The 21,724-nt window shown below is 48.7% G+C and overlaps 2 protein-coding genes across 3 annotated transcripts; one reads left to right on the top strand and one right to left on the bottom strand.

Moving 5' to 3' along the window:
- The first annotated feature begins 729 nt into the window (after positions 1-729).
- OAZ3 (ornithine decarboxylase antizyme 3) lies at positions 730-3,683 on the top strand. Its single transcript, NM_001291987.1, is given in 5 exon segments — positions 730-957; positions 1,220-1,359; positions 2,095-2,270; positions 2,651-2,736; positions 3,431-3,683. Coding segments are annotated over 5 exon segments (711 nt in total). The 5' UTR covers positions 730-790; the 3' UTR covers positions 3,574-3,683.
- Positions 3,684-4,815: 1,132 nt separating this feature from the next.
- On the bottom strand, positions 4,816-16,514 carry TDRKH (tudor and KH domain containing). Of its 2 annotated transcripts, XM_002715544.6 has the most exons (15): positions 16,382-16,511; positions 12,983-13,127; positions 11,728-11,872; positions 11,203-11,309; positions 9,948-10,137; positions 9,139-9,278; positions 8,736-9,039; positions 7,892-8,052; positions 7,587-7,759; positions 7,034-7,098; positions 6,654-6,805; positions 6,347-6,448; positions 5,854-5,950; positions 5,575-5,663; positions 4,816-5,470 (listed from the first exon to the last, which is right to left on the bottom strand). In XM_002715544.6, exons 2-14 carry the CDS (start codon positions 13,073-13,075, stop codon positions 5,614-5,616), a joined length of 1,779 nt encoding a protein of 592 aa, XP_002715590.2. In that variant the 5' UTR covers positions 13,076-13,127; positions 16,382-16,511; the 3' UTR covers positions 4,816-5,470; positions 5,575-5,613. The 2 variants fall into 2 exon arrangements, with proteins under 2 accessions (XP_002715590.2, XP_069933812.1); XM_070077711.2 differs by lacking the exon at positions 12,983-13,127 and having other exon boundaries at positions 16,382-16,514.
- Between the last annotated feature and the right edge of the window lie 5,210 nt (positions 16,515-21,724).

The raw sequence follows: 21,724 nt of genomic DNA, 5'->3' as shown, positions 1-21,724 counted from the left end.
ATAGCGATCAGAATGGAAGGAAGGAAGGAAGGAAGGACGGACGGACTGGTGCAGTGGTGCAGTGGCGCAGTGGGTTAATGCCATGGCCTAAAGTGCCGGCATCCCATATGGATGCCAGTTCTAGTCCTGGCTGCTCTTCTTCCCATCCAGCTCTCTGCTATGGCCTGGGAAAGCAGTAGGAGATGGCCCAAGTCCTTGGGCCCCTGCACCCGTGTGGGAGACCTGGAAGAAGCTCCTGGCTCCTAGCTTTGGATCGGCACAGCTCCGGCCATTGCGGCCATCTGGGGAGTGAACCATCACATGGAAGACCTCTCTCTCTCTGCCGCTCCTCTCTCTAACTCTGACTTTCAAATAAATAAATCTTTAAAATAATAATAATGATAAAAAGATTTAATTGATCGGAACGAGAAACAACTAATCAGGTCAGTGTTGGGCAGGGCCCTGGGAGCCTTTGGCAGTCTCAGACACCACCTCTTTAGGGGCTGGATTTTCAAGGGAAGGGGGGGTGCCCCAGGAGGGGCCAGGACAGGTGGACATAAAAACTGTTCAGCCAAGGATCTTTGCCAACTAGTACAGAAGTTTGAAAGTATTTTAGGCACTCATAAGGTGTGAGTTGAGCATGAGCCTTGGTTACAGAGGTAGGGCGGGGCAGGGAAGCAGAAGTGACATAGGGCTGACACGTTGTGTATGTCATAGTGCCCTCCCAGGTCACAAAGGCACCAGGCTGCTTGATCCTCCGACGCCCAGCCCTGAACCTCACTTTGCCGCAGGGAGGCACTGAACAGAGAAACTGCCTTGTAACAGGTGCCGCCCCTCTCTCTACTCCCTCTCTTATATCAAGAGGGGAAGAACACGGAACTACCTCTACCCGATCTGGTCCCCGTACGCCTACTACCTTTACTGTTACAAATACCGGCTCACCCTCCGGGAGAAGATGCTGCCTTGGTGTTATAAAAGGTGCGTGTCCTCATCCCCATTATTCCTCGCTCATAGAAACTTGTAGGGAAAAACGTAAAAAAGGATTTGAAAGAACTTTGCAAGAGGCAAGGAATGACAGTGGAACTTGAGGATTTTTCTATCTCACTGGTGTGGAAACAGGCTGCTCAACAGGAAATACAGAAGATGGCTCCAGAGCGGGGCCTGTGTGTCAGGAAGTGATACATCTCTGTCCCTCTCAGACTCTGAGATTAACTCATCTGGGTCTCTCTTTCCCAACCAGCATCACCTATAAGGAAGAGGAGGACTTGACTCTCCGGCCCCGTTGCTGCCTCCAGTGCTCCTGAGTCCCTCGCAGGTCTCCAGGGGGGCAGACGCACCGAGCAGGGAGAAGATCACGACCAGCTTAAAGAACTGTACTCAGTAAGCAGACTGAGCTGGTGTGTGACAGAGCAGCTTCCTTGCTTCTGGTTATGGCACCTTGCAGAACAGAATAGCTGGAAAACAAATCCCAGGGAGTAAGAGGTAGATAGGAGCTCAGAGCTCACAGCAATTCTCGCCCAGAGAGCTTAAGTCCAGGTCCTCCAGCTGGTATGAAAAGCAGGGTTGGGGAGGGGGCAGTGGTGACAAAGGTGGAACAGACTGTATCAGGACTTCTGGGACACAAAGGTGTTTAGGTCTGAGATGGTGGGTCTAGAACCCAAAACTCTTGTACCTGCCCTGGTGTTACCTATTGTGATAACATCCCTGGTTGTGACCTCTGTATTTTAATGAGAAATGGGAGAATTCAGACAAAGCCCTATGATGGAAAAAGTGGGAGTAATATCAGTGAGAAGGGGAATGCATGATGAAGCTTTGTCTAATCAAGCTGTCCTATGTAAACGTTTGTAAGTTTCTGAATGGCTTAGCGAGGCCCCGGGGTGAGGTTAGCAGGCAGCAACAGGCTTAACTCCAGCTAAGGAGAACTCCCTGACAGGGGTGCTGTCTGTTCCTAGGGCTAAGGGATTGTGTTGCACTTCTAAAACCTTGGCTCCAGTTCTCCCAGGCTGCCACCTTTCTTCTTTCTCAGGCACAGTCAAGTCTGCCTAAGGTCTGACTTGAGGACTAGGTGGGCACGGAAGCCGGAGACTGCTGCTCTCATGTCTGCTCCTTTTCCAGGCTGGGAACCTGACGGTGCTGACGACTGACCCCCTGCTCCACCAGGACCCAGTACAATTAGACTTCCACTTCCGCCTCACCCCCCAGACCTCTGCCCACTGGCACGGCCTTCTTTGTGACCATCGACTCTTCCTGGATATCCCATATCGGGCCTTGGATCAAGGCAACAGAGAGAGGTGGCTGAACATGGCTGGGAGAGTGGGAGAGAAAGAGGTGTGGGATCTCACCCTGCCCTGAGTGAGGCCGATTCAGGAATTGGCACATGGCCAAGCCTGCGAGCGAGGGTCTGGGGTTGAGGGGATGATAGCCTACGGAACGTGGCTGGACTCTCAGGAATGGTTCAATAACAGGAGGTGTTGTCCAGCTGTTTGTCTTAACAGTAGCGCCTTCTCCTTGGACCCACCCCTTCTGTGGCTTGAACCTCACAAGCTGGTGGGGTATAATTCTTGGACTTCAGAAAAACCTGACCAGGAAGATTTCTTCTGCTCTGGCGGGTGTCCTGGAGTCTGAGTTGAGCGAACATTTCATTAACCGTGTCTGTCTCTCTGGCCCCTAGTCTGACGGCAACCCTGGAGTACGTGGAGGAGAAGACCAATGTGGACTCCGTGTTTGTGAACTTCCCCAACAATCGTAACGACAGAGGTGGTCTGCCGGCCTTCCTTGCTCTTTGCGCTTTAGCAGCGGGCAGCTCCCTTCCCTCTGCAGGAATCCCGCTCCCTCCTCCCCTACAGAAAATCAAGGCACCTTGCAGCCTCCTCAGTCAGGTCACCCTGGGACTGGCAGGAAGTCCCCACAGGCAGGATCAGGCCAGAGCGGACCGGGGTGAATGGCACAAAGCCCTTTCAAGGGATGTGGTCAGGGCAGAGAGTGTCAAATCCATCAAGCACCTACAGTGTAGTACAGTGTCAGGCAGGAGGCTAGGAACATGTTAACCCAGATGCTTGGAACATATGTTGTAGAAACTATGGTCTCCTCCCTCAAGTTTACATTTTGCTGGATATAACACATGAGCAAGCCGTTCTTCACAGACACCATCTCAGAACTTACTACACCAACATGGGTTAAATACTTCATAAACATTTCATTTGATCATAAATTATGTGAGGCAGGTTTTGACTCCCACTTGTACAAATGAGAAAACTGAAGTAGAAGTTAACTCAAAGAACATTCTACAGAGGATCAGAGCCCAGGTCTGTTGACTCCAGAGCAAATGCTAATGCCTGTGCTACCCAGCTTCCTGGGGGCCTCTCCCTACTAAAGCAACCAAGCATGGGGGGTGGGGTGGGGGGCTCCACACACAACCCAGAGTCTAACAGTCTGCTTCCTTCTTTCACAGGAGCCCTGTTGCGGGCCTTCAGCTACATGGGCTTTGAGTTGGTCAGACCAGACCACCCCGCCCTCCCTCGCTGGGACAAGGTCATCTTTATGGTGTATCCCCTGGAGAGGGACCTTGGCCACCTGCCCGGCGGGCCTCCCTAACATGCTTACTCCAGCGATATGAGGGGCTGGAGCCCTGCCATGGGAACCAGGGGCCTGGGATGTGATTCTGGACATCCCATCCATCCTAGGAATAAAGACTAGTGCAAGCACAAGTGCTCTGTTTCTTGGGGCTGAACGGGGGTTGTAATCTTGGCTGGAGTGGAACGTGAATCTGACGGAGCTGAACTCACTGTAGGACAGAGTGAAAACAGAGGGATCGGAACCAGAGGGAAGGGCGATTAAGAGGCTCCCTTGACCTTCCCCACCCCCAAACTATTTCCTCATTTCTTCAGACCATTTACCTGAGCACCTGCCAAGGTAAGGACCAATTAGGGAGTTCAAAAAGCCCTGTTTTCATCCATTATGTCAGCCTAAATTGGAAATAAGCACCAATTTCTTTGACCAGAGAAAAAAAAAATCAGATACATGGGATCCCTCCACCCAAGGGGAGTATCAACAGACAAGAGGTAGTACTGGGCGGAGGACAGGAAACTCATGGAACAAGACTGAAAGCCCTTTGCAGTTTCCTCTGCAGTTGCAAATTGCAGGTAGGAAAGAGGCTCCAATTTCCCACAGTTGAGAGTCTGGGGAGACGGGAGGTACTTGAAGGAAAAACTCTCTAAGGAGCCAAGAAAACGGAGGACTGGATGGCCTCAAAGCTGCAGTTATAGCAGCAGCTGTGCCTCAGTGAGCTCTCCGCTGCCAACACTGTCAAACCGAGCGCCTTGGAGTCCTCAGTTACAGCATCTGAGCAGGGTTGGCTACTACAGGAGAGAGCCTGGCCCAGCCGTTTGAGGAGTCAACCAGTGGGTGGAAGATCCATCTCTAACTCTGCCTTAAAGTGACCTGCATGAGTCCTTAGTGGGTATGGTTCAAGTTCCAGCTGTTCCACTTCTGACCCAGCTGAAGTGCCTGGGGGAACAGCCTAAGACGGCTAAGCGCTTCAGTCCTCCCACTAAGAGTTCCAGGTTCCTAACTTCTGCCTGACCGAAGCCACGCTGTTGAGTCTGGTAACCCCCACCCTTCAAATCTTGAATGTGTATGTGGTAGAGATACTTGTTTCAGAGATGGGCACCTCCCTGTGAGGCCGTTGGCATTTTTCACCAGGTCAGGCTAACTCCATCCACATGTCTGCTCCCACCTGGTCATTACCTTTTCAAACACCATTTCTCTTCCCTTACAAGACTGCTTATATAAAGAGCAACATTGACGCCATTTAATTAAGTCAACACTTGTTTCATGTAGGTTTGAGGACTTTATTTAGCAAAGGATTCCCAAAATGATTTAAACAGAAGTAGATAGGTTCTTTCTCTCTGGATATATACAGATATTGCACTAGCAATTTAGAAATTTTCCTGAGTTTCCTCTCTCCTACTCAACTAAAATTTTACAGAGAAATAGCACTATTTCAAAAACCTGTCAGTAATAACATCAGCTGGGGCTGGGAGGCAGTTTTCCCACTTCCTGACGCTATCTTATGGAATCGAGGTGATTGTGGCCTTTACCTCCTGACTCCTGCAGTTGAGTTCCCAGCTTTGAGTCTGCCACTCAAACACTTCCCCTAACCAGAGACACCTGATGGGGTGTCGGACATCTGCAGAATCATACTTGAAACGAGCAAACCCTGGCTGCTTCCCAGCTTGGACGAGGACACAGCCTTGCAGCTAACACACATTACAAGGGGCAGGGGCATGGAAGAGCCCGGAAAGAACGCATCCATGTTCACTGAGGGAGCGGAGTACGGAGTGTGGAGGGGATGTGTCTCCCCTCTGCCCCACTCTTTCTGTTAGTCCAATAGGAGAAAATGAACGTGGTCCACAGCAAGCCAGAACACTTGTGCAATGCAGGAAAGACTGCTGGATCTCTTATCACAAATTCCTCTGCAGACAACCAGATCCTGCCAAAGACACAAAAACAGAGCTCAATGTGAAAGCCAAGTTACACTGCAGCAAAGGCAAGGGCCTTGCTGTTGTTGCTTCTAGAGATGACAGCTCCACTCACAAAGCAAAGCAGACGGTGGTGCCAGCTGAAGTCCAGACTTCAGAGCAAGCAGTCCTCTTCAAGGTTATCCTCAGACATAGAGGCAGCTTCTGTTGGGCAGAAATGAGAAAGTTAGATGTTCCAGCAGGTACTGCTGGTAAGGCCCAAGAGAAAAATGGGTCTCTTGGGGCTCAGTGACCTAAGAACCAAACCTTAACCTTGCTATTGGAGAGTCTGAGCAAGATGCTATAAGGAGCTATTGGAGAATCTGAGCAAGATGCTATAAGGAAGGAAATGTACCTGATAAGCTGAGGCAGGAGAGAGTGTGTGCCACCTCTCCAGGGCTCTTCTGGGTCTCTGTGGGCATGCTCCCGAGAGAGGCGTCTGTCTCCGCGGCCTGAGGCGGTGAAGAGAAGGAAGAATGTATTGGCTGTTGGGGAAGCAGAAGATGGCCCAAGTGCTTGGGCCCCTGCACCCATGTGGGAGACCTGGAAGAAGCTCTGGCTTGGGATCGACCCAGCTCCAGCCGTTGCTGCCATTTGGGGAGTGAACCAGTGGATGGAAGACCTCTCTCTGCCTAACTCTGCCTTTCAAATAAGTAATTTTTAAAAAATGTATTGGCTGGTGGGAGAGATCACTGTCATTGTGCAAAAGCGATGTTGCCCATTTTGACCCATTAATGGAGCAACTCAGTCCTTAGGAAAGCCAACCAAGGTCCTAAGTGGAAGCATTGTCTGTTCAGCCCATGTTTTTTGGAAGATGTGCCCTAAAGGGACCCTACTGGCTGGCTCACCCCATCCTTCAACATGTCTGGGTCATCCTCGTTGTCATCCATGTATTCAGGAACCTCAACTGCATATCCTTTGCGAATCAATTCTAGCCCAACGTCAATTTCCTGAGAAGAGAAACAAAAAGCGAATATTCTCTCTGTAAGGGAAGACGTGAGGAAACAGGGCAGAACTAGAACACTTTAAGACACTTCTTGGGTGGGATAGTGACCAGGATCTTACACAGTAGGAAACAGACACATTTCTGAGAAACAAAGGAGGCAATGAAAGCAGAAGATACAACAGTGAGTAGTGAGTGAATCCTAGTCTTACCTTCCCATCACTAGTGTCATAAAGGTAAATCTCTGGCCAGGTTGACATCCCACTCTGGACATAGCTTGAAATCTTGGCCACCATGGGCTTCCACTCACAGCAGTAGGAGAGTCTGTCAAACTCATCCATAGCCTCCTCCTCCCATTGTTCACCTGGGGAAAGATTGAGGCAGGATCGTCTCAGAATGGGAAGGGGTTATACCCTGGAGGGAACCACCCCCTTTCTGTTCAGGAAGCCAGGCTGCCTTCCAGACAAGTTTCAGCTGCTTTCTAAAGCTGGTAAGGAAAAGCCAGCTGAGCCCACAGAACTAAAATGCGTGAGACTTCCACCTGCTGTATAGACGTCCCATTTGGAGACAGTAGTCAGTGTGACCAACTTACCTACTGGGGCGACCCCTGCCAGACTGCACTCTATTGCTTGGAATGGCAGGCTCAGGAAATCACTCCTAAAGTGGAAGAAACTGAAGTTAGAATGCTATGGGCAAGCTTTGGTGCAGCAGTTAAGCCATTGCCACTTCGGACACCCTCATCCAACTTAAGAAGCAGGGTTCAAGTCCTGGCTCTGGTCTAGATTCCAGCTCTGACTCTAGCTGGGTCCCTGCCACCCATGTGGGAAACCCAGATCCACTACCAGACTCCTGCTTTTTGGTTCAACTTTTTTGGTCCAAAGCATTGAGAATGAAGCAGCAGATATCTGCTGTAAGGTAAGAGCTATCTCTTACCTCAGAAATAGAAGAGAGGGGGAAGGAGTAAGAAAGATATCACAGGGCCAGAAAGGCCTTCCTGTATTTCCTGGTTTTAGACAGAACCAAGTAATCCTGTGTGGGAAGATCTGCTCTATGTAAACAGGTGCCCTTCCAACAGCCCACTACTAGATGCCTAGGGCCGAGTTCAAAGTCTATTCCAGCCAATCACACCCTGGCCCCACACTGACCTGAGAGCTCTGATATCCGTCAGTGAACATTCTCCATTATCTCCATAGTCAACAAAGTAGAGGTCCAAGTTCCCATTCTCCATAATGTCAGCGACTCTGGCTCGAAACCAGTTAGTGGTTTGAGGCAAAGTTGCTGCTACGATGTCTCCCACATTTGCTTTCAAGTCCTCAAGCTATACACAGGAATGAAGAGTATGAGGTGGTAGAGTTATGAAATGGTAGGCTAATATATAAACAGGGAATACCAGGAAGCACATGGTTGCCCCCACAGGAAAATAAAATCACTTGTCACTACGGCAACTTACCGGACTTTTGTCATAATACTGGCTCATCTCTTTGATGAGCTTTTTCAACTGCATGTTTCGGGCGCCAAGGATTTGGATCCAAAAGTGGTTAGGGTGTTCAGAAGCTGTGACATAGACGTCCAGATACTCATCTGGATAGAAACTGAAGTCGGGACTAGGAACTGAACACAGGGATAAGGAGAGCAGCCGCATCAGAACCATCTCTAGTTGGAATGGGGATGCTGCATTGGGCATGACAAAGTACTGGTGGCCCACCATTAGCCATTTTAAAAATGGCTGGAAGGTCAACTGGACAATAAACCAACATTTTACATTCCTATTAATTTACACGCCAGGTATTCCCATTATCTCCACAGGGAGAAAAATCCTCCATTTGCTACCTGCAGCAGTGATCAGTACAGGCACAACCTGTTTCAGATTTCATTCTACCACTGACTTGTGAGCCCAAGTCCCTCAATCTTCCCTGCCAAGCCAGTGCCGCCTCTGTACACATAAGCTATGACCTATTCATTCTTGAATAGTAATGATTTTAATCAAACAGCTGTCCCCAGACCCAATAAAAACTGATATAATTTTACTTCCTTAAAATGTATTTCAAAGTATCATGTAAACTGCTTGATGTATGACTGGTTTCCAGTGTCAGCATATCTCCATCTATTTCCATCACCACTAGCTGGTTTCTATTCAGAAAGTTTTATTCATGCTTAGTATGCATCCAATACTACCTGTGATGGCACCTTAAAGTACAGCATGAAAAAAAGCTAGTTGCTTTCTATTTGGGGTCACGTAAACCAGAATTCCTATTGCTCACATGGCTAAGAAGGGTTCCCTCTTTGTCACTTACTTTGAAACATGGCCATCTCTGGACTGTCCTGGTCCTGGCCATCGACGGGCTTCTCCCAGGAACTCTCTTTTGGCTCAAGACTCATGTCGCCACCTCCTTTGTGGGGAGAAACTTCCAGGGGTGCAGCCTGTCCCATGCTGGAACTGGTGTTTTTCCACACAGCCAACTCTCCACGTCCTCCTGGCTCTGTCACTTCCTCCCTTTTCACACTGATCGGCTGCTTGCGTGGGACTCTGGTTTCTGCAGAATGGGCAATTCTCTTTCGAAGTTCTTCATCTTCCGACACTTTCTCTAGTATCAAATGCTGCGTGAGAAGTAAGGGAAGGATCAATCTATGCAGCCAGAAATTATGACCCAGCATGGAGCATTTGTAGATGCAACTCAAGCCTATCCATCTACTTACCTTGGCTGCTGCCACTTCTTTTTGGGTTCCTGAGATTTTTATAAGTCTTGATAGTAGTAAGGTCCCCTCAGATTCTTTGTCACAGGTAATTTTAGCTCCAGAAGCTTTACAGATGGAACGAATTGTCTCACCACCTCTCCCTACAGGGAACAGTTCATAAACACTTGTCATTGCCTCCTGGTCAGTCATAACTACTAGAGAAAGCATATTTTTGGCATATGATTAGTTTGCACTCCAAACTGAACAGACTGTAGGATTTTCAATGTCTAGGAGGAATTAATGAAACCATTACTATGTGAAGAATATTGAATACTCTGCTTTCCATTTTATTAAGAAATAAAATCTACCCTTTACTAGATTATCTTCATGTAATTTCCACTGTTGACTGTTAAGGGAGGTTCCAGCTCAGCAAAGTTATGATGCATGGTGTGTCAGAACCCTGGGTGTAGGATGGTCCTGCCTCTGCTATCAACTGTATCAGTGTTCAAGAGGAAGGCGGCAGGGCAGGTGGTCCCTAACAACACGCCCTCCGAAGAGCTGGGGTGATGGCACCTCTAGTTTCCCTTGAAAAATTTATGAGGTAAACATGTCTACCAGAACCCTCTGGAACCTTCTTGTAATGTTCAATCAAGCAATGACTTGAGACACTGGTTTCACCATTGGCTCTGTAAAGATGTAAAACTCTGGTCAATATCCCTGGTTTTCATTTCTCCTCAGCAAGAAGAGGGAGCAGGCCAGGAAAATCCCTGGGAAAGTGAAAGGAAGGTAAAGACTAAGTTAAGGGGAACAGACGTAGCCACTCAGGGTACCTATGATTCTGCCCACAGATCTCTGGGGAACGGAGAGCTGCTCGGACACCGGGGTGTTCTCCGTCAGGAGCTGATGGATGGCGGCCTTGGCCTTGCACACTTGAACAGGAAAGCCGCTGATGAGCAGCACCCGCTCATCACCCACATCTTCCGTGTCCACGTCAATCCGAGCGCCAGTCTGTTTCCGCAGCTGCAGAGAGGATAACAACAGGCTCTGAAGAGTTCCCATCTGGGACCAGCTAATGCTAGACAAACCCTGGAGGTTGATGGAATTTGTCAAAGGCCTCAGTTAAATCTGAGGCCTGTGATCAGTCTTCCATTACTTGTACTTATGGAAGGAAAATGGTGACAAATGTAACCTCACACAGCAGCTAAAACATAATCAGTTCTCTGTGTTTAGTACCCTTTGGATTAGAAAATCAAATATATTGTTTTGACATTCCCCTTTTAAAGATAATTAATTTGAGAGAAAGAGTGAGTGCGCCCACACAGAAGCGGTTACTTGTTTCAACCCTGCAGTGTCCCGGAGTCTGCACTAGCATCAAGTCAGGGCCAGGAGCCAGGATTCAAACCCAGGTTCTATAGCATGGGATGCAAATGTCTTAAGTGCTGGGCTAAACATCTGGCCCTTTCTTCCTTGACGTTTCAAGAACAAAGGAAAACCAATATTTACTGTCAGGTCATGCCTATGAGAGTTCATTTATTCCATAAAAGTTCAACCTATACCAAAAGAATCATCCAATCAAACATTCAAGGGTTGGTTGTTATGGTACAGTGAGTTAAAGCTCCATGTTGCAATGCCCATAGTCCCAGCTACTCCACTTCTGATCAGGAAGGAAAATAACAGTTAGCTAAGAAATTCCTGAAGTTTATTAAGATTCATTTGAAAGAGAAAGAAGGACAGCAGATCTCTGTCCGCTGGTTCAGTCCCCAGAGAGTTGGGTGGGGACAGATGGAAGTAGGAGCTTCTTCCGGGTCTCATGGGTAGCAGGGTCCCAAGCACTTGGGACATTTGCTGCTTTTCTCAGGCCAGTAGTAGGCAGCTGGATAAGAAGTGGAGTAGCCAGGACTGGAACCAACGCCTACATAGAACACCAGTGCTTCAAGTGATGGCTTTACCCACTATGATGTAGTGATGGCCCCTGTGGTTTTCTTTCTAAACATGCATACCATGGGTGTTGTGATATGGGTCCAAGGGAAGTTAACAAATAGACTCAATCTCTGGGAAAGCTAATTGGCAGTCACACACACGTACCTGTTTAATATTGGCTCCTTGCCGGCCAATGATCAGCTTCACAGCCTCCTGGGGAACCCGCATCTCTACCTCGATGTCATCTTCCCCAACAAATGTCAGCCGCTCCTCTGCACACATCATAGCTCATTAGATCAGACTTGAATATCCCCCACAGTTAAGAAAAGCCCTCCCCCAAATCTAGCCGACACTCAAGATAAAAGCAGACTCTGCAAAGAAGGGGGGCTGGGTTTTAAACCAACTGCTTCTCCAAGTCATGATTCCTGCAAATAAAGGCCAGCAGTTGTTCAGGTATACACCAGGCTCAGAATTTGACTTATTTGTAAATAAACCATTCTCTAGGTCCTATTCTTATCCAATCTGGGGGGGAAACTACCCAACAACTAATTAGAGAGCAGTAGTATATAAAAAAGACTAAAAGAAAACAGAGCAAGTTATAAAGTCAATCATATTCCAACAAACAATACGTAGTCTGGCAATTTAAGAAAGTATGGACATTCTCACAGGTGCAGCTACGGGTTTACATACCTCGGCTTTCTTTATATCTGCGGTATAGAATATAGACAATCGTTGCACTGGCTGGGAGCCCAAGGCCCAGGGCTACCTTCTGAACTGTGGAAAGGTTTGTCCAGGCAGTCCGTTGGGTCGACATTTTGCTGTACCGATTTATATCCTGAAACAAGTAAGCCATGGGAAAGAAAGGACTTTTACTAACACTTGTAAGGGCAGCAGAAGGTATAGGTTCACGTTGTTGTATTATTGACAAGAATCCTACTGCCTACTTTCCCACTTCCAGGGCTTCAGTAAGCTCAATCCACTCCTCAGGGAATTCCTCCACTCTTCCACCCACAAGAACTATTCACGGATCAGTTTAGACAAAGGAGCAACAAGATTAAATGAATCAAATATTTAAATTATACCTTTAGATTTCATATCAAACCATTTAAAATTCTTTACCTGGGGCCAGCATCGTGGCACAGTGGGTTAAGTTGCCACTGTGACACTGGCATCCCATGTTGGAGTGCGAGCTTGAATCCAGGCTACTCCCCTTCTGACCCAGCTTCCTGCTCATGCACCTGGGAAAGCAGCTGCTGAGCAGCTCCGTCCTTGAGCCCGTCACCCCTGCAGGAGACCCAGTTGCAGTTCCAGGCTCCTGGCCATTACTATCATCTGGGGAGTAAACAAATGGATGGAGATCTCTTTCCCTCCAACTCTGCCTTTCAAATAAAAAGCTATTAAAAATGCTGGCCTCCTCCCAGAAGGCTTGCTAGCTTTTAACATAGGAATAGGCTAGAGATTACCAATCCCTACCTCTCTGATAGATTTTAGCTTTATCAGGAGCAGGCTAGATAGGATCATAATTCCAGCCCTGGGGGGAGGGGGTTTGTCCTTGCCTGATTGGTTGTTAGCTTTTATTCCACTTGAGTATTTAAGACTGGCACTGGCAACTCCTCCAGGAAGCTAGGAAGACTGGCTCCTGGCTGCTGTGGCAGTCAATAAATCTTTGCTCACTGTCCCTGCAGAGCCAAGAGCGCCTCTTGTCTCCTAACACTGGATGCAGACACTGGATAGCAGGCATCCCAGCAGTCACTTACCTGATACCCATCCACCTCCTTAAAGCAAACCCTTTCCTGATTCCAGTTACTCTACTACCTACTCCACTTCTTTCTTATACACAAAAATTTGACAAATATTTTGTCTTCAACTTTTCTTCTTCAATCCATTCTAACTGCTCAACAATGTCAATGACTTCATATCGCTAAATCCAAGATTTCTTTCTTACCTTACCCAACTTTGCCACCCAGTCTTTATTTACATGGTGTTGGGGCAGGTGCCGTGGTGTAGCAGGTTCAACCTTTGTCTGCAGTGGCAGCATTCCATGTGGGACTTGGTCCAAGTCCTGGCTGCTCCACTTCTGATCTAGCTCCCTGGGAAAGCAGAAGGTTCAAGTACTTGGGCCCCTTGTCTAGGTGGGAGACAAGGAAGAAGCTCCTGGTTTGGGATCGGCCCTGCTCTGGCTGTTGGGTCCATTTGAGGAATGAACCAGCAGATGGAAGATCTGTCTCTTCCATTCTAACTCTGCCTTTCAAGCAAACAAAAACACTGTATGGCAAGATCTCCATTTCTGTTTCTCCAATTCTGCCTTTCCAATCAATATGCACATCTTTTGAAAATAATCTAAAGACAATGCCTAGAACAGAACACCATGTGGCTTGATTAAAGTTTGCCTTTTAAAAACTGATCTGCATTATAATTTGCCTCTAGGTATAAAAGATCAACCCAAATAATTTAAAAAAACTGGTTTATTCTGGTGAGGCTAAAATACACTCATTAAATTCCATCTAGTCTCAGAAAGCTTTGGTGAACACAAGAAACTTCGGCAGGAACACCCTGAGCTTTGTCAAATCCTTTTTTGTAGACAATTGCTGTGAATTCAATCCACCCTTCTAGCCTGAAGAAAAATACAAAAGCACCTTATCACTAGGTGGAGACACCTGAGGGAACACTGCTTAGTCCCCCCTCCCCTTTTAGGGTGGAGACAGAAAGGTTTAATGAGGGCTGTTTGTTTTCCTTTTGGAGGTTTTGTTTTATTCTGGATAAAGGATGCAAATACAAGTCTTACCACTCTATGAATGTATAGGTGGTATTCACGTATGCACCTCCCAATAGGTTTGGCTTCAAAGGTGATTTTTATTGCTTAAATTTTAAAAACCTTTTAAAAATATAAAGTTTTCTTGAAATGCAGATAAAGAGGGAGGGACAGAGCACTTCCATTGTTGGATGGTTCACTCCTCAAAAGGCCTCTGGGCCAGGCCAAAGCCAGCAGCCTAGAACCCCATCAGTCTCCCATGTGGGTGGCAGAGGCCCAAGTACTTGGGTCATTTTTCTGCAGCTTTCCCAGGCACACTGTAAGAGAAGTGGAGACTCAAACCCACACCCCTGGGAGATGCCAGCATTGCAGGCAGGATCTTAACCCACTGCACCACAATGCCAGGCCCTTCAAAAAGTGAGGGGCCAGTGTTGTGGCACAGTGGGTTAAGTCGCTGCCTGTGGTGCCCCTATTCCGTGAGCACTGGTTGAGTCCTAGCTGCTTCACTTCCCTGATCCAGTTCCCAGTTACTGGGCAAAAGATGGCCCAAGTACATGGAGTTCCAGAGTTCCAGGCTCCTGGCTTCCGCCTGGCCCAGTCCCAGCTGTTTACAGCCATTTAGGGAGTGAACTAGGAGATAGAAGATAGCGTCAGTTTTTGTTACCAGTTGAGCATGATGGGGACAGGAGAATTCCTGCTATGAGGTTAAGTCACTGTCTAGGACAGAGAATGTAAAGGCAGTGTCAATTTTCAATTGATGCCATAGTTGGAAGAAGCTAGAACCAGATTTCTTAGATGGTGTATAGTTCAAAGCCATCTCATTAAAATACAAGTCATTTACCTCTTGCATTCAAATCAATAAAAAATTGAATACTAGTTGTGTTTGGCCACTGGGACACAACAGTCAAAATGTAACTGCCTTCATGGAGCTTCCTGCTTGTCAGAGGTTTTTGCAGCAGCAGGAGTCTAGGCATTAAACACTCTGGGGAAACAAATAAATTTGGCCCTGTAAGAGCGATAACTTGATCCTTCATGACCTCTCACACAACCTTTCTGGCAACAATTTATCCTGAGGGGACACAGAAATCGGAATTTTAGGGGTAAGCCTCGTGGCAGCGGTTTAAGCTGCTGCCTGTGCTGCTGGCATCCCATTCAAAGGCTGGTACTCGGGTCCCGGGTTTGCCACTTCCAACCCAGCTTTCTGCTAACGTGCCTGGGAAAGCAGGATGGCCCAGGTCCTTGGGCCCCTGCCACCCTTGTGGGACCAGGATGGAGTTCCAGGTTTTTTTTTTTTTTTTTTTTTTTTTTTTTATTATTTTGAAAGGCAGAGAGATGGATCTTTCATTTGCTGGTTCACTCCCCAAATGGCTGCAACAGCCAGAGCTGGGCCGATCTGAGCCGATCTGAGCCAGGAGCTGCCTCCCAGGTGGGTACAGAGGCCCAAGGACTTCGACCACCATCCGCCAATAGCAAGGAGCTGGATCGGGAGTGGAGCAGCCGGGACTTGACCCGGCACCCATATGGGATGCTGGCACTGCAGCCGGCGCTTTAACCCAGGTTCTGGTCTTTGGCCCGGCCCTGTCCCGGTGGCCATTGAGGCATCGAACCAGTGGATTGGAGATGTCTCTCCCTAACTTGTTCAAATAAATCCTTTCACCTCTTTTCATGAGTTTCTCAGTCAAGGCCAAAGGCTATCTAATGCTTCTCTGGCCCCCCAGCCAAACTCCTGCAATCCTAACCTCCACTACTTTGTTCTTCAGTCCTCCGACCTTCCATCGAAACCCAAAGATCCCTTCATAGTACATGCCAAACAGCTGGCTGATCCGAGAGCCACAGTAGGTGCAGGGAGACCAATCAGACCAGTCCAGGTGTCAGTCATGGAAAGAGACAGCTGGATTAGACTTCTAATGAGTATACAAGACCTCACAACTCATTTACAAAGGCGCTGGCTATCAGGCTTCTGGCCGAACACGTGGTATACCGATGCTGGCGTTTGAGATGAGAACATTGATAACTTGGTGATGGAGCACGAGTCTTAGCAATAGGAACGTCCCAGACAAGCAAAAATTCGTTGGACAACTTCTGTTTGAGCCAAAAGCTAGACTTCGCTAAATCCTCTGCAGACACTACGAGTAGGTTCGTGCTAGTTATCAACGGTCATCTCAAACAACAGCGTGAGGAAGGACATGGGAAACCCACCACCCGCACAAGCGGTGTCAATCGCCGTCGCACCGGGCGTAAAGGAAGAAGGCGGCTGGGGCAAGTACAAGGCAAACTAGTCAACTGATGGCGGCTCTCAAAGAGCCAGTCGAGGAGCCCAGTTGGGCAAGCCTTCGAGCACGTGGCTCGCTGCGGCCTAACCCTGGGGCCAGAGCATCTACTCCAAAAGTGGTAACGCTGTGTCCCCGGACAGCGAGTCGCAGCCAGGGCTCTGTCACCGGCGCCGGAGCCCCACTCCCAGTCTTCCCCCCGGGACGACTCCGGGAGCCGGCTCCCTTTCCTCGACTCCGCATTCCCGTCCGCCGAAGCCAGCCTGGCCCCGGACCCAGGCTCGCCCACCCCCAAGCCTCCGCTCCCGATCCCCGGCTTTACCGCTATTCCAGTCAGCTGCAGCACGCCGCCTCGCACCTCAGCGAAGTCGCCTCTGCGTCCGCCTCTTCGCACTGCCACTCGGAGCTCCGACGCCCGCGCTTCACTCTGTGCTTCCCCGCCCCCGCGGCCCGCCTGCACCAATCAACGCCCGGATCTCCGTCGGACCAATCACCTCCCTCCGCCTCAACCAATCGTGCGGCGGCCTGCCCTAAACTGGGAGGTTGCTGCGTGCTGATGCCCAATTACCCGGATGGAACCCAAAGCCGGCCCACACTGCTAGCCAATAAGATTTCGGGAAGGCAGATGTTATTCATTGAGTTTGCACCTGCTGAGAATTCAACAGCCAATTAGAAGCTGCTTGGAGTCCTGTCAGGGCACCGCTAAGCCAATTTCGGATGAGGCTTCCGCCTCCTATGCCCTAGGGGAGGTTTAGCGGTCTCGAGGCGGGGTCCCAGGTGCGTGAGGTGTGAACCACTCAAGCATGTCGCTGTTAACACGAAATTGGACCCTTGTTTGAGTGATGTCATTCCACGACCCCGTGACCATTGGGGGAACAGCGTCATGCGTGGTGCCCCACCCCTTGTCTCTCTTCCCAGTTTTTGCGTGCATCGGTCTCCAATATCCAGACCGGGGCTCTGGAGACATTCAAAACATTCAACAACGGCACAATCATGGAAGTGGCTCTATCATGGGTGGAGATCGGGTCTGTGGGAAGGACCCATGCCTCGGGCGAGACTGGGACACGCGGTGTGGACCAAGGCAGACCCGGGTTCCCAGGGCGTGGTAAGGGAGCTGCGGGTCGCGCGGGCATCGGGGGCCCGCCCTCTCCTGGGGATTGATGGACACCTGTAGCGGCGGCAGGCGCCAGAGCCCGAGCCGGGAGTCTTCTGTGGGGACCAAAAGGCGATGGGTCTCGCAGGCGGCGGTTTGCTTTGGAAGACTGGATTCCAGCCGCCGTCTGGGTTCCCGGACCGTTAAGAACGGTTGGGCCCTGCTCCCGCCTCGGCGGCGGGGAGCTCGCGAGCCTGGCCCCGCGCCCCTCCGCGAACCCCGCACCCGCCCGGCGCGGCGGGCTCAACCCGGGGACCAGGGCTCCGCACGGACAGGTCTGCACTAACCACCTTCACGATGCCCGGTACATGATGAGCGCTCAATAAATGTTGAATGAACGCAAGATTTTATCTTTGGTCAATCAGGGAGATGGCGTTTAAGTTTCATTTATCCCCCTGAATTTTAAAAGTCAGCATTGGTTTCGAATAAACAAGTTCACTGTCTATAAAACTCAAATCAAAAAAAGGTTATTACAATTAATAGGTCTTTCCTTCAGAGACAGCCAATGCTGCCAGTTTGTGAGGTTTTCCACAAGCTATCCTACACCTAATATGCGTGCATACAAGTGTATACTCCCACCTAGATGACATATAGTGCATGCTATTTTTGCAGCTTCCTTTTTGATAATCTGAAACTGCATAGCAGCTCATACTGATCTGCTTCATAGTATGAATGTGAGCTATATTAATAATACTTGTTTAACCAATCCTTTAACATCTAGATATGCAAGCATATTTCATCTTACCCTTGTATGTTTATGTGAGTAATGATTAAAATGCATCTACTAAAGAAGTGTGTGCATTTTTTTAATTGGAAAGATACAATCTTGCAAATTCCCTTCTTCCACAAATTTTACATGGTAATTGAAATTTTATTTTTGTAAATTATCTGTTTATGTACTTTATTTGTTGTTGAATCTTGATTTCTGCTCTTTGTGTAAAGTTAAAAATGTTTTCCCGTTTTCCATTTGTCCTATGTCTTTATTTCGTTTCTGGTGATTTGTTGGGCAGGCAAATGGTTTAAATTTTTTAAAAAACTTTTTTATGTAGTTGAGCTTATCAGCAGTGTCTTTGATAACTTCTGAATTTCATATCAAATTTAGAAAAATCTCCCACTGCTTCATATTACTTTTTAAAATGCTTATGCTTTCCTTAAATGCTGTTGTAGTGTCTTTTTGTGTATATTCATAAATATTTTGTCTGAAATTTATTTGGTATAAAGATGTGAGATGGAGATCCAACCTTACTTTTTAAAAGATGCCTTGTTTATTTGAGAGGCAGAGAGAGAAACAGGGCGCGATAATGAGTTTCTACTTCATTGCCCTCACCCGATGTTTGCAACAGCTGGGTCTGCCTCACAGGTCCATGCCCATGCCCCGAAGCCCTCCACCCAGCAAGGGCCCACATCCATAAACACTCCAGGTGAGGGCCCAATGTCTCTCCTTTCCCCTCTAGGGCTATTGGTGGTGATGGGCTTTCTGGGAGGGGAATTCATGAAATTGCTACCAGGGCTTTGATCAGCAGTGTCCTTGACTCTAATAGCCCCCCTGGCACAGGGTGGGGGTGGAGTTCCTTGAACTGCCCCCAGGGTAACACACACCTAAAAGGTTACTGGACTTGAGAGAGACTTTTGATGTGCAAATGCTTGTTGGCTTCTGAGGCAGGCTTCTCTGCGTCTTCCCTCATTCAACCACAAGAAATCCATTTTTGTTATTCAACCATCTCACACACACAGGCTAGTATCTATCTGCCTTGCTACCTAACAAAAGAACATATGTGGAATTAGGAAATAGAGTGAGGGATATGTTAAGATTTGCTTTGCAGCAAAATGAAGATCCTTGTACAGTGATAAGAGGTTAATAGCAAGAAAGAAGTCCAGCGCTGCGGCTCACTAGGCTAATCCTCCGCCTTGTGGCGCCGGCACACCGGGTTCTAGTCCCGGTCGGGGCGCTGGATTCTGTCCCGGTTGCCCCTCTTCCAGGCCAGCTCTCTGCTGTGGCCAGGGAGTGCAGTGGAGGATGGCCCAAGTGCTTGGGCCCTGCACCCCATGGGAGACCAGGAGAAGCACCTGGCTCCTACCATCGGATCAGCGCGGTGCACCAGCCGCAGGGCGCCGGCCGCGGCGGCCATTGGAGGGTGAACCAACGACAAAGGAAGACCTTTCTCTCTGTCTCTCTCTCTCACTATCCACTCTGCCTGTCAAAAAAAAAAAAAAAAAAAAAAAAGCAAGAAAGAAACTGCATCAGAAAAATGATAAGTGTTAGGGGGAAACATTGCAATGCTATAAATGGGGTCTCATGAGCCTTGGAGTTGGGCTAGGTCCTGCCTTGTTGGACTCCCTAGCATGCAGGTAGTAACTGAAGCTACAGATGTGGATGAAACTGCCCAAAGAGAATTGACTGACATGAGCAGTGGATAGAGGGCACAGTAAAACATGCCAAAACTCAGGATAATATAGGAGAAGGCAAGAGAAAGAGGGCACAGAAATGAAGCAGAGCTCTTGGAGGGAGCCTCTGCCTTGGTGCTAGAGAGTGGAGTGAGATGTGGCTTCGTGCTTGTCTCCTGGGCCGACTGCCTGGGAAGCATGGAGTTTGGTGAGGTGGCAAGCAGGGCAGAAGGGAATAGAAGTAGCCCTGGGTGAGGTGATCCCAATCACCGCGCATTTGGGACTTGCCATCTCGTTCCTCCTGCGAGAGCCCAAATCAGGATTGAAAGATGGAGCTGGGATTGCGTAAATTGCAAATGTCTTCATTCTCCCCAGTTCCTAAGAGTAAATTCTTTTTCCTTGAGGGGTGTTCTGAAGAGGCTCCACAAGGCAGTAGGTGAAACGAATTTACATATGGTCTGGGTTGCCCAGGGCAGTCGGTGGGCAGGTGTGTCCACTCAGTAAACAGAGGCGGGAAAGTGGACTTTACCAAGGGTTCTCACACACAGGCGGCCTGGCCGCAGAGCACGCACCCTGAGCCATTCTAACGATATCCAGCTGTTTCAGTCTTTGGGAAACAGCACACATCTCTCCTGATGCCCACCGCAGAAGTCACCGTTTCCTCTGCATTAATCAAGCCCCTCACAGAAGCCGGCAACTGGGAGCATGAGTGTTGTTGTTGTTGTTTTTTTTTTTTTTTTTTTTTTTTTTGGTCTTGTTTTTAAAGATTTATTTGAAGGGTAGATTTACAAATGGAGAGATGGTCACTGCTAGGGTAGGGCCAGACAAAAGTCAGGAGCTTTTTCTGAGTCTCCCACATGAGTACAGGGGCTATTTTTAGGTGCTTTCTCAGGCACAGATCGGAAGTGGAGCAGTCAGGACTTGAACCTGTGCCCATATAGGATGCAAGCATCTTGGGCAGTGGCTTAACTTGCTATGCCATAGCGCTGGCCCGGGTTGGTGCTGCTATTCAGTCTTAGATGAGACTGATGAATTGGGACAGGTGTCCTAGGAGAGATTCTCTTTATCCTCTTCAGTCACTGTCACCCAGCGCTTCCTTCTTCGTTCCCCTCACAAAGCAGTTTGGAGGAACAGGGTTCAGGGGCTCCTGGTCTCAGGTGCTCGCCAACCTGAGTCATCCTCACACTCACCTCTCAGGGCAGGAGTCCCATCCACAGCCTCCTCCGCCCCCTGGGAGATGGGACTGGTGGTGGTAAGGGAGCTAAGTAAACGCTAGCCTATGTGTCCAACAAGGGGCCCCAGAAAATGAGAATTGTTTGGAAATGGGAATTTTTGTGAGAGGGAGACAAACCAGCATTTACTAGATCAAAAGTCTTGCCACCATTCCGTAATCTTGACGGGCGGGTCCCAGCCCTCTCCCTGGGGGCAGCTTAGGGGAATCTCATCTGCCCTTCACCAAGGATTCTATTATGAAGTCCTGGGAGGGATCTCACACCCAGCAATATCTCAGAGAGGGTGTCCCACACCCACATCCATGAAGACTCCAGTCTGAACACAGACCCACCTGGTATACTCTCTTCATTACTTGCATTCATCAAACCTGACTAGCATGCTTCCGGCTAATCTCTGTCTCCCGTCTGAATTCTCTTTTGCACAGACAAGAACCTCCACAAAGGCAGCTCCACTGGCAGTGGGAGCAGGGGACAGGGCGGGGAAAATGCTGGAGGCGGGAGGGTAGACCCTGCAAGGAAACACGGTTTTGCTTCCAGCATTTTCCCTGCTCTTTTTTTCCAACCTGGGCAGAGCCTTGATTGGATTTGCCTGCAGGATGTGGTATCTTGACACCCCTGCACATGGAATGTGGCCCACCCACTCGTGTCTCTCTGGCACCCAGATAGCAGCCTGTATGGTCAGTCACAGCTGAGCTAAAGGCAGCCTTCCCAGACAGGAAAGATAAGGGACAGCCTTGCTGGTGATTGGACAAGCTGTGGAATTTCTCATCCTAGTAACCTTGGTACAAGAACAGGCTTCACTCCTTAAAATATTATGGAAGAGCCTTGAAAAGAGAATAAGGGGCGGTAGTAGGGAATAAGATTGAATGTGTTCCTTGGGGGATAGTTTGTGCAC

Source organism: Oryctolagus cuniculus, chromosome 7 (genome assembly GCF_051225735.1).
Source record: "Oryctolagus cuniculus isolate XC-2025 breed Fujian yellow rabbit chromosome 7, ASM5122573v1, whole genome shotgun sequence".
NCBI classification, from domain to species: domain Eukaryota; kingdom Metazoa; phylum Chordata; class Mammalia; order Lagomorpha; family Leporidae; genus Oryctolagus; species Oryctolagus cuniculus.
The sequence above is the reverse complement of the archived record's forward strand: the minus strand, read 5'-3'. Positions and strand labels throughout refer to the sequence as shown.

What these genes read in the sequence shown, in the direction of transcription:
- TDRKH (XM_002715544.6), bottom strand. Translation starts at nt 13,075, where the DNA reads ATGCTGCCACTGCAGACAAAGGTTGAACCTGCTACACCACGGCACCTG. An exon ending in GGGTGGCAAAGTTGGGTAAG is followed by an intron (nt 11,873 to 12,982) that starts GTAAGAAAGAAA and finishes TACTTGTTTCAG; the next exon opens with GATATAAATCGGTACAGCAA. An exon ending in ACGGATATCAGAGCTCTCAG is followed by an intron (nt 7,099 to 7,586) that starts GTCAGTGTGGGG and finishes CTTCCACTTTAG; the next exon opens with GAGTGATTTCCTGAGCCTGC.